This window comes from Mastomys coucha, unplaced genomic scaffold, assembly GCF_008632895.1.
Source record: "Mastomys coucha isolate ucsf_1 unplaced genomic scaffold, UCSF_Mcou_1 pScaffold4, whole genome shotgun sequence".
NCBI lineage: Eukaryota > Metazoa > Chordata > Mammalia > Rodentia > Muridae > Mastomys > Mastomys coucha.
The window spans coordinates 52,451,398-52,464,042 of record NW_022196910.1 but is presented as its reverse complement, the minus strand read 5'-3'; the positions used below and the strand labels follow the sequence as shown (position 1 = coordinate 52,464,042).

At 36.0% G+C, this 12,645-nt stretch overlaps 1 protein-coding gene across 3 annotated transcripts in view; it reads left to right on the top strand.

Annotated features, from left to right (window-relative positions):
• The window catches only part of Slc16a7 (solute carrier family 16 member 7), a 169,311-nt gene extending 158,930 nt beyond the window's left edge, over positions 1–10,381 (top strand). For all 3 annotated transcript variants that reach the window (XM_031350225.1, XM_031350224.1, XM_031350223.1), the window contains one exon: positions 1,513–10,381. In XM_031350225.1, the coding sequence (XP_031206085.1) occupies positions 1,513–1,790 (278 nt within the window). In that variant the 3' untranslated portion in view covers positions 1,791–10,381. The remainder of the gene's footprint in view (positions 1–1,512) is intronic.
• Positions 10,382–12,645: the final 2,264 nt, after the last annotated feature.

Below are 12,645 nucleotides of genomic sequence, written 5' to 3'. Positions count from 1 at the left end.
TCCTTACAAATTATTAAGAATTTAATGATTGCATTACAGAGAAGGAAAAATTAATGTTACAGAGTCTGACCTTCAGCCTCAGTGGCACCAGGCAAGTTTTAGTCAAATACTTTTTATGCATTTAGTCAAATGCATAAGCACAAACACACACACACACACACACACACACACACACACACACACACAAATAAAATAAAATAGATCTTTTAAAAATTAGAAAGCAACCAGGCCTTATTTTGGTAACTATAACAATGAAAATTAATTAAAACAAACAAACAAACAAAGGCAATCCATAGTTCACAGAGTACGGGCTATTTAATCCATAGTTCACAGAGTACGGGCTATTTAATCACGTTCAGATCACTTCCTAGTCATAGTAAGGGAGAACACTACAGATGGAAGCTCAGACTGCGATGGGCGTAGTGAAGCCGTTAATGAATGATACCAACTTATAATGGGTCTTTCCAAAGTAAGGACAGGACTGGGAAGAGAGGAGAGAGTGGGGCTGTGACTGGGTTCTAGTATAATCAAGAAACAAACAAACAAAAAAACATAAATTATGAAAAGAAAGTGGGTTACGCAGAAATGAGAGCACAGAGCTATCTGTAAGTTGTACAGCTCCAGCAATGCAGCCTTCATTGTGATGCTTGGGTAGTATTGTAACTGGTTTGGCCAAAAAAATAAAAATAAAATAAAATGAAATTATTCTAAAGAGACACTTATGTCTCTTGATCTATCAGGTAGTTGAAACACTGGACCCCAAAGCAAATGGGAACTTCTTCAGGAGTCTCATGCTGGGAGGAGGAAAAGGAAGTGGCCAGAGAGGACCTTCCCCACAGTTCTAATCATCTGTGAGACCACCTTACAGGATAAAACTGAAATCCAGAGAGTAAGGATCACTGATTGGTGGTCATACCTTGACCAGAGTCTGATGAGAAGTCCACAGCCCTGCTACTTAGTGTAAATTTTGATCTGATTTTTCAGGACCCACAAATGGAATTGGAGGGTTTTGTAGAATTATTTTTCCCTCTTCCTAGGGTGGCCACATTGAATAAGACTTTTTCTGCTTTTCACCAGAACAAAACAATATAAATAAATAAAAAAATAAACACACAGACATGGAAAATGATATAAATCTCAATATACCTGATGCAAATTAATAGTTAAATACATATGAAACCACATATCTGTATGCTAAAAACTGCCTTATATTCCTAGGTATTAATATACAACACATGCATGCTAATATATCTTGATTATTGTTGTACCTTGATTATAGTTTTTCGGCAGAAATAGTTTACAGTAGATATGAGATGCTGGTACAATTAGTCCTGTAAATATCTGAATATATATATGTATACATATATACATCATCTAGAATATTTTCTATATTAAAGTGTAATTTGATACTTAATTTAAATAAGAGGAATACAGTTTGTTTGAGGAAGTTTTTTCCAGATGTTATGTTATCATCTTATCATGCCTTCTTAAATGATGCTCTTTGTCTCATAGGTAAATTGCTTGATATAACTGGACAATATAAATACCTGTACATAGCCAGTGGAACAGTCGTGTTAACATCAGGTACTTACCTACTGATTGGCAATGCTATAAACTATAGACTTCTCGAAAAGGAAAAGAAGAGAGACAAGGCAAAGAAGAAGAGATCAGCTACGCAGCAGTCCAAAGAAACTGAGGCCTTGAACAGACCTAAGCAGGACGAAGTTACTGTCAAAGTTTCAAATACACACAATCTTCCCCCAGACAGGGACAAAGAAAGTAGTATTTAGCAAGTTCCACCTCCAAATCAGTGTTCATGAGTTTAGTTAGGAGTTTCTTTGTGTTTTTTTTTTCCAAGAATTGCAAAGGATTTTAGCTGCAACGAAAGATGGCAAACAGTAACAACGCTGACATCTTCCTCAATGACACACTAGAAGTTAATGCTTTAACATTTGTTGGGATGGTTCACTCTTAAGATTGTCCATGTAGAAAATCCACACAGTTGCTCATCTGCACACCTGGGTCGCGATGATAACAGAATTTTTTAATCTTCTGCTGACTTTCGCTTTTTAGCTGCAGAATTAGATCTGCACCCCAGACCTCGGCTTACCCTAAGCACAACTCAACATTAGGTCCACATAATGACTCTCTTGAAGGTTCAGTTTTTTCATCTGATATTAAGTCATGAAGTGAATTGAGGACAATCATTCTTTCTTTTCAACACACAAAGAATTACACATGTATCTACACAAACACTGAGTATCGGGAGATCAGAAAGAAATAAATGAATTTGAAAAAATTATTATCATAGTCATTTTTAAGACAAAGGGAAAAAAACTCCACTGGGGTGTGGGAATATATTATGTCTGCATGCAGTTTTGCAGTGTGGATTAAAAATAACAGTCTATGGTGAAAAAAAAAATCAAAGTGTTATTAACTCAAAAAAAGCTAAAGGGAAAAAATCTACACGGATACGTTTCGTTAAAAACAAAACAGAACTAGTTTTTCACATCAGTCTGCCACACTTGTGCCAGTTCAATCTACACACCTACCACAGTTTCTTTGAGAGGTCACAATTAGGGTTGGGTGCTAGATAGTAGAACCACTCGATTAATTTTCAGAATTCATACCTAACATGTAAATTGATTTAAAACGCAGTGACACTGAAAAATCAGATGAATCCATTGACTTTAGAAGCCTTTTAAGCCATGATGTACATGTTCTGATGACTTTTTAAAAGTGGGGGCCCAATGCAGATTTAATGGTGTGCTGAACTATCCAAGCGAAATAAATTAGAAAATCTGACGTGTTCAAGTAGACCAGATTCTATTTTTTCCCCTCAGCACAAAGTAGTAATATCAGCTTAATCTTATGAGTAATTCATAGGAGTAGAGCTGACAAGACCAGGGGTCACTTCTGAGCCCTGCTAACAGGATCTTATAATGCTTTACTACAGTAAGCAAAAGCAAAAACCAAACCTAGGCCTTGAATTCCATCCCAGAAGACAGCTCATGGTACAAAAGAAGGAAGGGAAACACTTGAAAATTCTGTCCTCTACTGATTGGACTATCCACGACTGAGAATAGAACCCAGAAGCTGGAGTGTGTCCCCAGGACACTTCTGGCAATATAGGCTGTGGGGACTGACAGACATGTAGTTTATAACACAGTAGCAACATGGTAGAGAATTATTGCGCAGGCCACTTTACCATTTTGCTCATTTTCCAAACCTAAAGTGTCTAGAATTCAAACTCATTCTTAGTACACTCTTTGAGAGGTCTGTGATTTCCTATTGTGTACATAGCAACTGAAACTAAGTATTCTTATATGTCTCATGTCTTATTTCATTTTCTGATAAATAGGAAGAATTTAATACTTTATTATTGAAGTCACTCTTATATTCTCGTCTTCCTCCTCCTCCTCTTCCTCCTCCTCCTTCTTTCTTCTCCTTTCTTCTCCTTCTCCTCCTTCTCCTCCTTCTCCTTCTCTTTCCCTTTTAATAGAGGTGGGTGCTATTCTTATTTCTTAGACTCTCCTTAGACACCACATTTTCATGATATTATTAAGTTTTGATTTGTTTATAACAATTATACACTGCTTCATACATGTGTTTTATAGGTTCATATTTAGGCAGCAAAATAAGATTTTAGTTTTCTTCATTGATCAATTGATTTTTTGAATATGAAAATGTTTCTAATTTCCAATTATTTAATAAAAACAAGATGTGCCAATATTGTAGAGAAATTAAGCAGGGCAATATATGACACTATATGACGTTAAAGAAAAGTTAGTCCCACCCAATCTTGAATCACCTTTATATGATTACTTCCTTCATATTTACTTCTGTTTGTCCGAATAAATCATCCTAGTCAACCATAAGTTCTTCCAACAAGAATTTCTTACACTCCTTGAAAACTAATATACCTATGAGACAATAGGAGGAGAGAAGCAGTAAGGTGTGAGAAGTACAAAGTCCGTGTGCTCTACCACCAGCATGAGGGGATGCTGTGGGTGGATTCCAGGGCCTCTTTCTCCCTGAGAAGTGGTGATGGCACTTGCTGATGAATCAAATCAAAACCAACTGCATTTCCTTCCTTGTTTTTCAGTTGTCTTAATTCACTTAATTTGTCATGGTTATTGTGTTGATTTTTTAAGAGGGTGGAGGCATTGCAAAGCACATGACCTGATGTGTAGTCATGCTACAAACATGACATGATAAGTGTGTACATCTGTAATGGATGGATCCTAAGTTAAGCCATGTCTCATTTGAATCAGTAACAAAACCATAATAGAAAAGGATTCAGTTTTTTGGTTTTACTGGTCCACTGCACCTGTTGAAATATTTGCTGCTTTAATGAAGCCTTTCAAAGACTGAGGAAAGGCTGCCCGGCTAAAGCATGTGTCCCTAATTACCCAAGGAGAGGAAAAAAACATTGGTACACCTTTGTCTGCAACCTTAGTGCTGAACATATCACCACCACCAAGGAGCAACAGATTTTAGATGTTTGAGATAAGACACTAGATTGGTACCATTAAAATGCCCACTATGTTCTACTGATTACCTCAAGATTAAAAGAACTAGATAGAGTACTCACAAGTTATGATCATTAGCTTGCTTACATATTTTATCATTTATTGTTAAACATTCCATAGTTTTTGCTATTTAACTATTTCTTTATCACCCATAGACAAGTGGATATGGACTTGTTTTGGCCTAGTCTTTCCAGCTCCTTTTTGAAGAGGCAATGTGCTAGGTACTGATAGTTACGACATGACGTTTTTAGTATAAAGTCACGTGACTTGCAGACTTCCCCTTTCTGTCCTGTGCTCCAACCACCTTCCCTCACATGCTCCACCCAGGCAGCAGAAAATAAGGAAAACAGTTCAATTTGGTGTGTTCAAAAGTATTCTGAAAGAATACTTTGTAAGTAAGCTTCTATACTTGCTTCTATCTCTACAACCTGACAATATGAAAAATTATAAATGTAATTGTAGATAGATGTTATTATTAATAGTTGAAATTATATTTATCCAAAGAATGCCTTATAAAGAAAGAAAAGACTCATACAATTTTTAACCTTTAATAAAATAAAATATCCCAAAAGTTTGGCTCAATTTATTAGGAGAATACAAATTAGAGCAGGGGCTAAGAGGTCTGTGGCATGCATTTTGCCTATGTAATGCCTTTTAATATTTAAACCAAAGCCATACTAGAAGTCATTAACTTGATATGATAGAATGTCTCTCTCTCTCTCATCCCTCCACATACAGAGAGAGAGAGAGAGAGAGAGAGAGAGAGGAGAGGGAAGAGAGAGAGAGAGGAGAAAAGGGAAAGAGACATGCACATGCAAGCTCAGGAAATTTATGTTAAAAATATATTGTCAAACCAAACTTTAATCTTTGGTTTATCACAAAGCAGGAAGAGTCCCTAGGGTGTTCACTCAGCTTCCAAATACAAATGACTGTATCATAAGCAGGTAGAAAGACATATGTAAAAGTGTAAACTTCACGTTGGAATTTAGACCTAACTTCAATCTGTATAATGATTTATTATATTCCATTAGCAACTGTAAGCAAAACATAGTATCAAATTGCCTGCTTCTCTTATAAGTTCAAATTATCTCAAATGATAATTATATCTTAAAGTGTCTTCATAAAACATCTCATACAAATGATGGCATGTTTATATGACTCCTATGTCATATGTTTTCCCTAAAATTGGGACAGAAGAAACCATTTCTTATTACACATAAACTGTTCCTATATTCGTTACCTATAGGTGTAAACTGTAAAACTTACTTTAAAACACGATTTGCATTTTAGGGGCTATCCATTTGTAGGATTGCCCCAGAAGTCAAGAAATGTTTATGAAATAATTCAGTTCATTGGGACAGTATATATTTATGTTCATTATTTGAAAATAAAAACACATTCTATGTCCTCACCTTTCGGCCTCCTCTGACGCTGTTCCTTGTTCCATGGAGAACAAAGCTGCTTGTGTTGTCTTCTCTTGCTAGACTTTTTGGAGAGCAAATGCATGTCTCCTTGCTTGAGATCATTCTCAACACACCGTTTTCTGCATGATGTCCTCTATGTTGCCGGTGCCCATATTCATTTATGATTTTCAAGAATAGCTTCCCTGAGGCAGAATGTGCCTCAGGTCAGAACTTCACATCCTCACACATAGAAAAGAGCCTTCTGATTCCAGGTCTTAGACTTCTGAGAATGGAAAGGCATTTGTGTTCTTGAAGACTGCTTTCAAATATGGATTTTTCCCCATATGCATGATAAATACATAATTGAATCCAATTTGACAATCTAGCAAAATAAATCTGTCCTTGACACTCACCTTCTGGAATTTCCCTAATTTTCTGAAAGTGCCTCAGGCCTTCAAGAACTAGAATTAACAGTGGTACACCATGGCAGTGTCAATATAATGGAGCCACAGATAAAGATCTGTCACCACTGTTCACAGTTATAAATGTAGCTCAGATTGTTTTTAAGTCTCCACGATCCTATCACTTTTACAGATTTGACTTCTGTGTGTCCCTATGCTTCTGCATGTTGGAGAGCACAGGGAAAAAGCCAAGAGACACACACGTCAGAAACTCTAGTAATAAAAACACAAGTTATTTCTGTTAAAACACTTAAATGAACAATGCACTGAGGGCACCATTTTTACCATGCAAACTTTAGTCTGCGTGTTCATATACAATAGAATTTGCATCTTCACACAGTATTACAAGATTAGAAGTTCTCATCTTGCTTTCTTTGATACAGTGAAGGACAGAGTCTGAAAAAGTGGTGATAGTATTGTTAAAGACATTTTCAAATGTCTCTACATTGAGCAAAATTAACATTGGCATTGAACAGAATCATGCCTATTCCAGTCCCTGATGCTTCATGATCCTTCCCACCCTTCTTGGCCATTTTATTTCACTTTTTGAATTTCCTTCTCCTATAATGTTTAGACAGGCATTAAATCTTTAAGATTTTTGTCCTATCTTTCTGGACGTTCTGCACGTAGAATACATCCTTAGCGGTGGCACTTTAATAACATTTTCATTGTCTTTGTGATCTTTTGTAGTCTGGCCTTCATAGATAGTTGTTAAGGTGAGCAATGTTCAGCAGTAATAAAGAAAGCCAGTATATTATCAGATTAACATCACAGTGACTAATTTTTCTTTACACGATAAAACAGGCTTTACATTTATTTTGCATCTAATGATAATTTTATTAGACCTACTTTATATACAACATGCTCACCGAAGTAACCACAGGTTTCTGTGGGCCAAACTTTTACCATCTACACTATAATTGAAGTCTGAGTAATGCTGGACTTCATGAGATAGGACTAGCCAATTATAATGCTGGTTTTGGAGCATTGGATATAATACAAATATAATGTATCTTGATTTGTAGCATAATTTTGTTCGACATACACAAATAGTGAAAGTTATGTTTAATTAATTCATCACATCATCTTGCCTCTCTAAGCTCTTTTGTTAGTTACCCACATTTTGAAGTATATTAGAACAGAGTAGAACCTTTAAGTTAGCCTAATGCTCTGATGGAGTGCAAGACTGAAAATAGAACCCATCTTTTCACTAACATTTCTTTAGTTCTATACATTTATAAGCCCTGTGTCAATAATGATGACCTTATAGAATGAATAAAATATTTCCCCAAACACAATAATCCTTCATATTCAGTATAACTACATTTCTTAATCCTACTTTGCAGTGTCAAGATTGTAAGCTCAACTTGAAAAATATCTACTCATGGCTGCAGTACACAATTCTAGGTAAGGCACAGACAGGAATAGGCTATTGAATTTTGCACAATATATGTTATTATGGTAACATCAAAGAGTAGCATAATACTGGTACCATTAATGTTAATAGAAATTTTATCAATGTTTCTTTACCCTTTTGCCTATATCTAGACATTTTTAAGGATGCATATTTCCAAAATAACTGCCGTCACTTAGTTTAAGGACATTACTCATACAGTGCTCTAAGAATCTGAAAATATATTAAGGAAAGCATTAGGATGAATTTTATCAGACAGAACTAGATGCTTATCAGGTGTCTGACAACAATGTAACCTAAGCTGTGATGTCAGAGCACACCATTTCTATCTACAGTGCCTCCATACATATTGTCTCTACAATTAGAAACAACAAAAAACACCAGAAATCATAGTGAAATAAATTCCTGGAAGAAGAGTTGTAACTGTTGTCAGTTTATTTTAGCAAAGTGCAAGAAACAGTATTCTGCCTAGATATGGGTTTTCTTTAGTCACTAGCGACATTTACTATAGGATCCTCATTGTAATGAGGATGTCCATAAACTGCACGGCCCAAGAGAATCTTGCGTGCATATGGGAGACCTTCTTCTTCAGGCAGGTGCATGCTGCTTATAGACTGATGCCATGTGACCAATTGACATTGTCATGGTGATGTGACATGAATAGCTTCAGTATCTGTGACATTTTTCTTCATAATGATAAAATTTGATATCATTCTTTAATAAAATAATTTCTATACTGTAGGTGAAATGGAAGGATCTTCCCAAATATTCATTAAGATTGGCAATTGATTGATTTGAAACTTCTTAAACATGTGTTAATGAAATATTTTCTAGAATGAACATTTCTCCGTTTGTAAAGGAAATTTTGAAAAAAATTATTACAACTTACATGCTTTCAATAAGTATTTTCTTATAAAATTAAATTGTAACTAAGGTTGTGGGGGAAAGTTATAGCATAACTTGTTACTAATAAGACACCTTTAAGATACACTTTACTATAATCACACCTATCTTTTGAAAGAGTTCCTGAGGAGAATGTGTTTCAGAATTAAACTGTAAATTTATTTTAATTATAAATCATGCCTTAAGCTCTGCTTCTAAGATTTCAAATTGAAAATGTAATGTGTTTTGCTCTCTGTGTATTTTGGTGACCACTGAGCAAACCATCACAAGGTCAGATAAATATGGGTATTCCCTGAAATAAGACTAAGATAGCCTTGTTTATCACCCAAGATGTTTCAGTTGGCTGTTCTGTGATAGAAGCCATGGCTGGACCTGCCTCTTCTTGTGAAAATAAAGTATAAAATATTCAGTGTGAATGCCTGCAGGTGTTTAGAAATGCACAATGATAGACTGCTCTTCCTTTGCCTTCGCACAAGTCACTAAGTTCATCTTGGTGTATATTCCTAGAAAGTTTTGTATATGTAGCAATTCCTAATTTAGAAAATAAGACCTGTGTAAAAGTGCCCCCACCCCAAATGAAAGATAAAGGTGTTTTCATAGAGATGCATATTTTATTTTAATTAAATACTATGTAGATTTATTTAAATCCAAAGTAAATTGTTTTGGTAATGAGCTTCTTTTAAAGGAATTGTCCTAAGTTGCTGAGGCTCTAAAATGCCTGTCCAGCTGTAGAGCCACATGGGCATAATGCTTCAGAGAAGGACCTGCCAGAGTTGCTATGCTTTGCTGCTTAATAAATTTGAAAGCAAATGTCCAATTCCTCTGTGGGAATATGTGCAATGCTCGCTGTTTCAAATATATATTCCAAGGTTTGTTCTTTCCTTCTACACTGTGTGGACAAGGATGTTTCTAGATTAACAATTTTTATGCCCTGTAGGGCCAGGCATAGAGTCATTCCTCATGGAAATGAATGAATGGAGATAGTTGAAAATCTCACAGTTTCTTCTGATGGGGCCTGAGGCATAGGAGGGGAATTCTCTGACTAGTTCCAAACAGTAAGATGGAAATGCCTTGGAGTCTTTCCCCTACTGCCAATTGATATTCTGTCTTGAAGGAGCCATTTTAATTAATTTCCTCAGTCAAACATCCTATGCAAATGTTGAGACATTCTTAACTTTATGGTACTTATCAATTAGTTTTAATTTCTTTATAAAGTCAGAAATGCTATATTTAGACTTCCTGGAAATACAGACAATCATTTTAATTACTAAAGGTGCTATTTATTTTCCAACATTGACCTTGATCATGAATGCTCCCATCTGCTAAGTTTTATGGGTTCTTTTTTTAGGGGTGAGGAGCAGTGCAATAAAAATTAGATGATCTTTTTTTTGTCTGAATTATGCAACTTGAGAAAATCTGTAACTATTTTACTCTATTGTTAACTGTATTTTAATGATTACTGCTCATGAATTTAATTGCAGGTCTGTGCTATTTGTTTGAAAAGTACATATGTATATATTTCTAGAGTATGTAAGAAAAACCAGTATTGCTTCTATTAAAGTAAAATTTTTGTTGATGTTGAATTTTTGATATGAGAGCTGTAACTTTTTCCTTAACCATCAAATGCTATGCTAATCTATGCTGATCAAAACATGATGTACAACTCCAGCCCATGTGTGAGGGTGCTTCTTTGCCTGGACGTATATAACTGATTAATATCAATGGAAAGATTAATGTCAACATGAAAAAATATATACAACAACTGCTAATGGCTGAAAGCAATGTGTTCATTTTTTTTCACTGACTTGTTCGAATGGGTTTACACTGACTGAACATAAATGTTTCAGAAGGCTATTACTGCCTGAGCCAGAGACTCTTTCCCTCTTTATTTTTTTTTAACACTTTTAGAATAGTAGCAAAAAGAAATCTTCCATACACCATAGACTCACTTATACATTGCCCAAGACTCCCTTCATATCAACCGCCACCGAAATGTTAGTAAACCTACACTCTCACTTTTACCTAATAGTTTATGGGCAAGAGTAAACCCTCAGTGTTGCCCAACATAAAATTTTGCACAAAACAGCATGTGAACATACATACCCTCATGTTGCATGACATTTTGTGGGAGAAATGAACAAGTATTTCTTCACCTCAGATAAGAGACCACCAACAAAAAGAAACGATTTTGCCCAAGTCTAGCTGGGTGCACCCCTGAGCACCTGGATACTTGACAGGGCCACTGGTAAAGGGTTTCTTACATGAGTGTGGATGGAGGCTTGCCCATTCACATTTCTGTGACTGTAGCAAGAGTTGCATCTATTTCTTCTTGCCATTCTCAATGCTGGGCTCTTATAGATGGTGCTGTTATTCAACTCACAAATTAAATGGTCTTTCCTATCGGAAAACTGACTGCTTTTATGTAGCTCCCCCTCTTCTAGGCCTGATTGCTTTTCTTAATGTGAAATCCATTCTGCTTGAGATTACATTTCTCCCTCTTTCATTTGGTTAGCACCTACACAGTGCATCTTTCTTTGCCCACTTATTTTTAATCTATATGAACTATAGGGATTTCTATAGCCCACATATATTTCAGTGGCAAAATCATTTATCCATTTAGCTTCCAGCTTCTAGCACCTCTTCTTTCACGTCCAGAAGTTAGAAAATTATACGCAAGATGTGCTTTTTGGATATATGTTCCATATCTCTGTACTCCATGTTTCCTCAGCCTTGCTCAGCATCTGATAATAAGTTGAGCAAATTCTCTGTGATCATTATTTAAATTTTTTTTTTCTGATTCCTAAATCATCTACTGGAAACTTTGTTAGGCATATATTATACCTTTGTAATTCTCACACAGTTCTTGCTTTGGTGTGGCATATTTTGTGTCAGTCATGTTTTTTTCTCCTGGCTGTTCAGTATTTGAAGTTTTCATGATGATAACCTCTAGCCTCGTTTATCAGTGCACTGATGCCTAGCAGACCCAGAAGCATGTCAATGGAAGGCATACTTCACTCTGTCGCAGGAGTTTTAATCTCTCATTTTTTTTTCTTTTTGGAGACAGGGTTTCTCTGTGTAGCTCTGGCTGTCCTGGAACTCACTCTGTAGACCAGGCTGGCCTCGAACTCAGAAATCGCCTGCCTCTGCCTCCCAAGTGCTGGGATTAAAGGTGTGCGTCACCACTGCCCAGCTCATATTTGTTTTTTAGTCACAGAATTTCACCTTTTGTTTACATTGCCCATCTGCTCACTCATAATGTTTATCCACAAGGCCCATGTCATATTAATCATTGTAGTTAGGATTGTGGAATTTTAGTTTGTTTTTTTTTTAAAACACAGAAATGCTATAAGAATATGTTTTTGTTTTAATCCCAGGTGTGGGATAGGAAGCAGCTTCAGATTGCTTATAGCAGCTAACTAAGATTTGTCTCCATCAGGGGTGTGATTTTGCCACCTGCAGATAGTTTCTACAATTGTGTAATTTTAGGAATGGTAAGGATTTTTCAGAGAGTATATGAATGTCAGGGCCCCGAGAGTTAAGGGTTATTGATGTTTTGTTGGTTGATTGCTGATGATTTCTGCTGCTTGTTGCTTGCCATTGGTTTTTATAGATGGCAGTTTATAAACAAGTAGTACACAAAGAAGAAACAAGAAGAACTTAGATACACTGATATAAAGTTCAACCTTGCCCTGAGGAACTCAGTGCCCCTAATCAGCAGGAAGCAGTCAAATGATGATAACACAGCCGGCTTCCTGTGCCCTGATTTTATTCAGAGATCTCGTTCCTTTTTTCACTCTTATCTAGAGTTAGGTGATTGAAAGGGTGGAATAAAAAGGGTTAAAAAGGATGGAAGAAAGAACCAACAAAGTAGCAAAGGACAGCTACAAGCATAGTTGTCGCAATTTTTCCAACCTTACACTTTTAGTATTCTA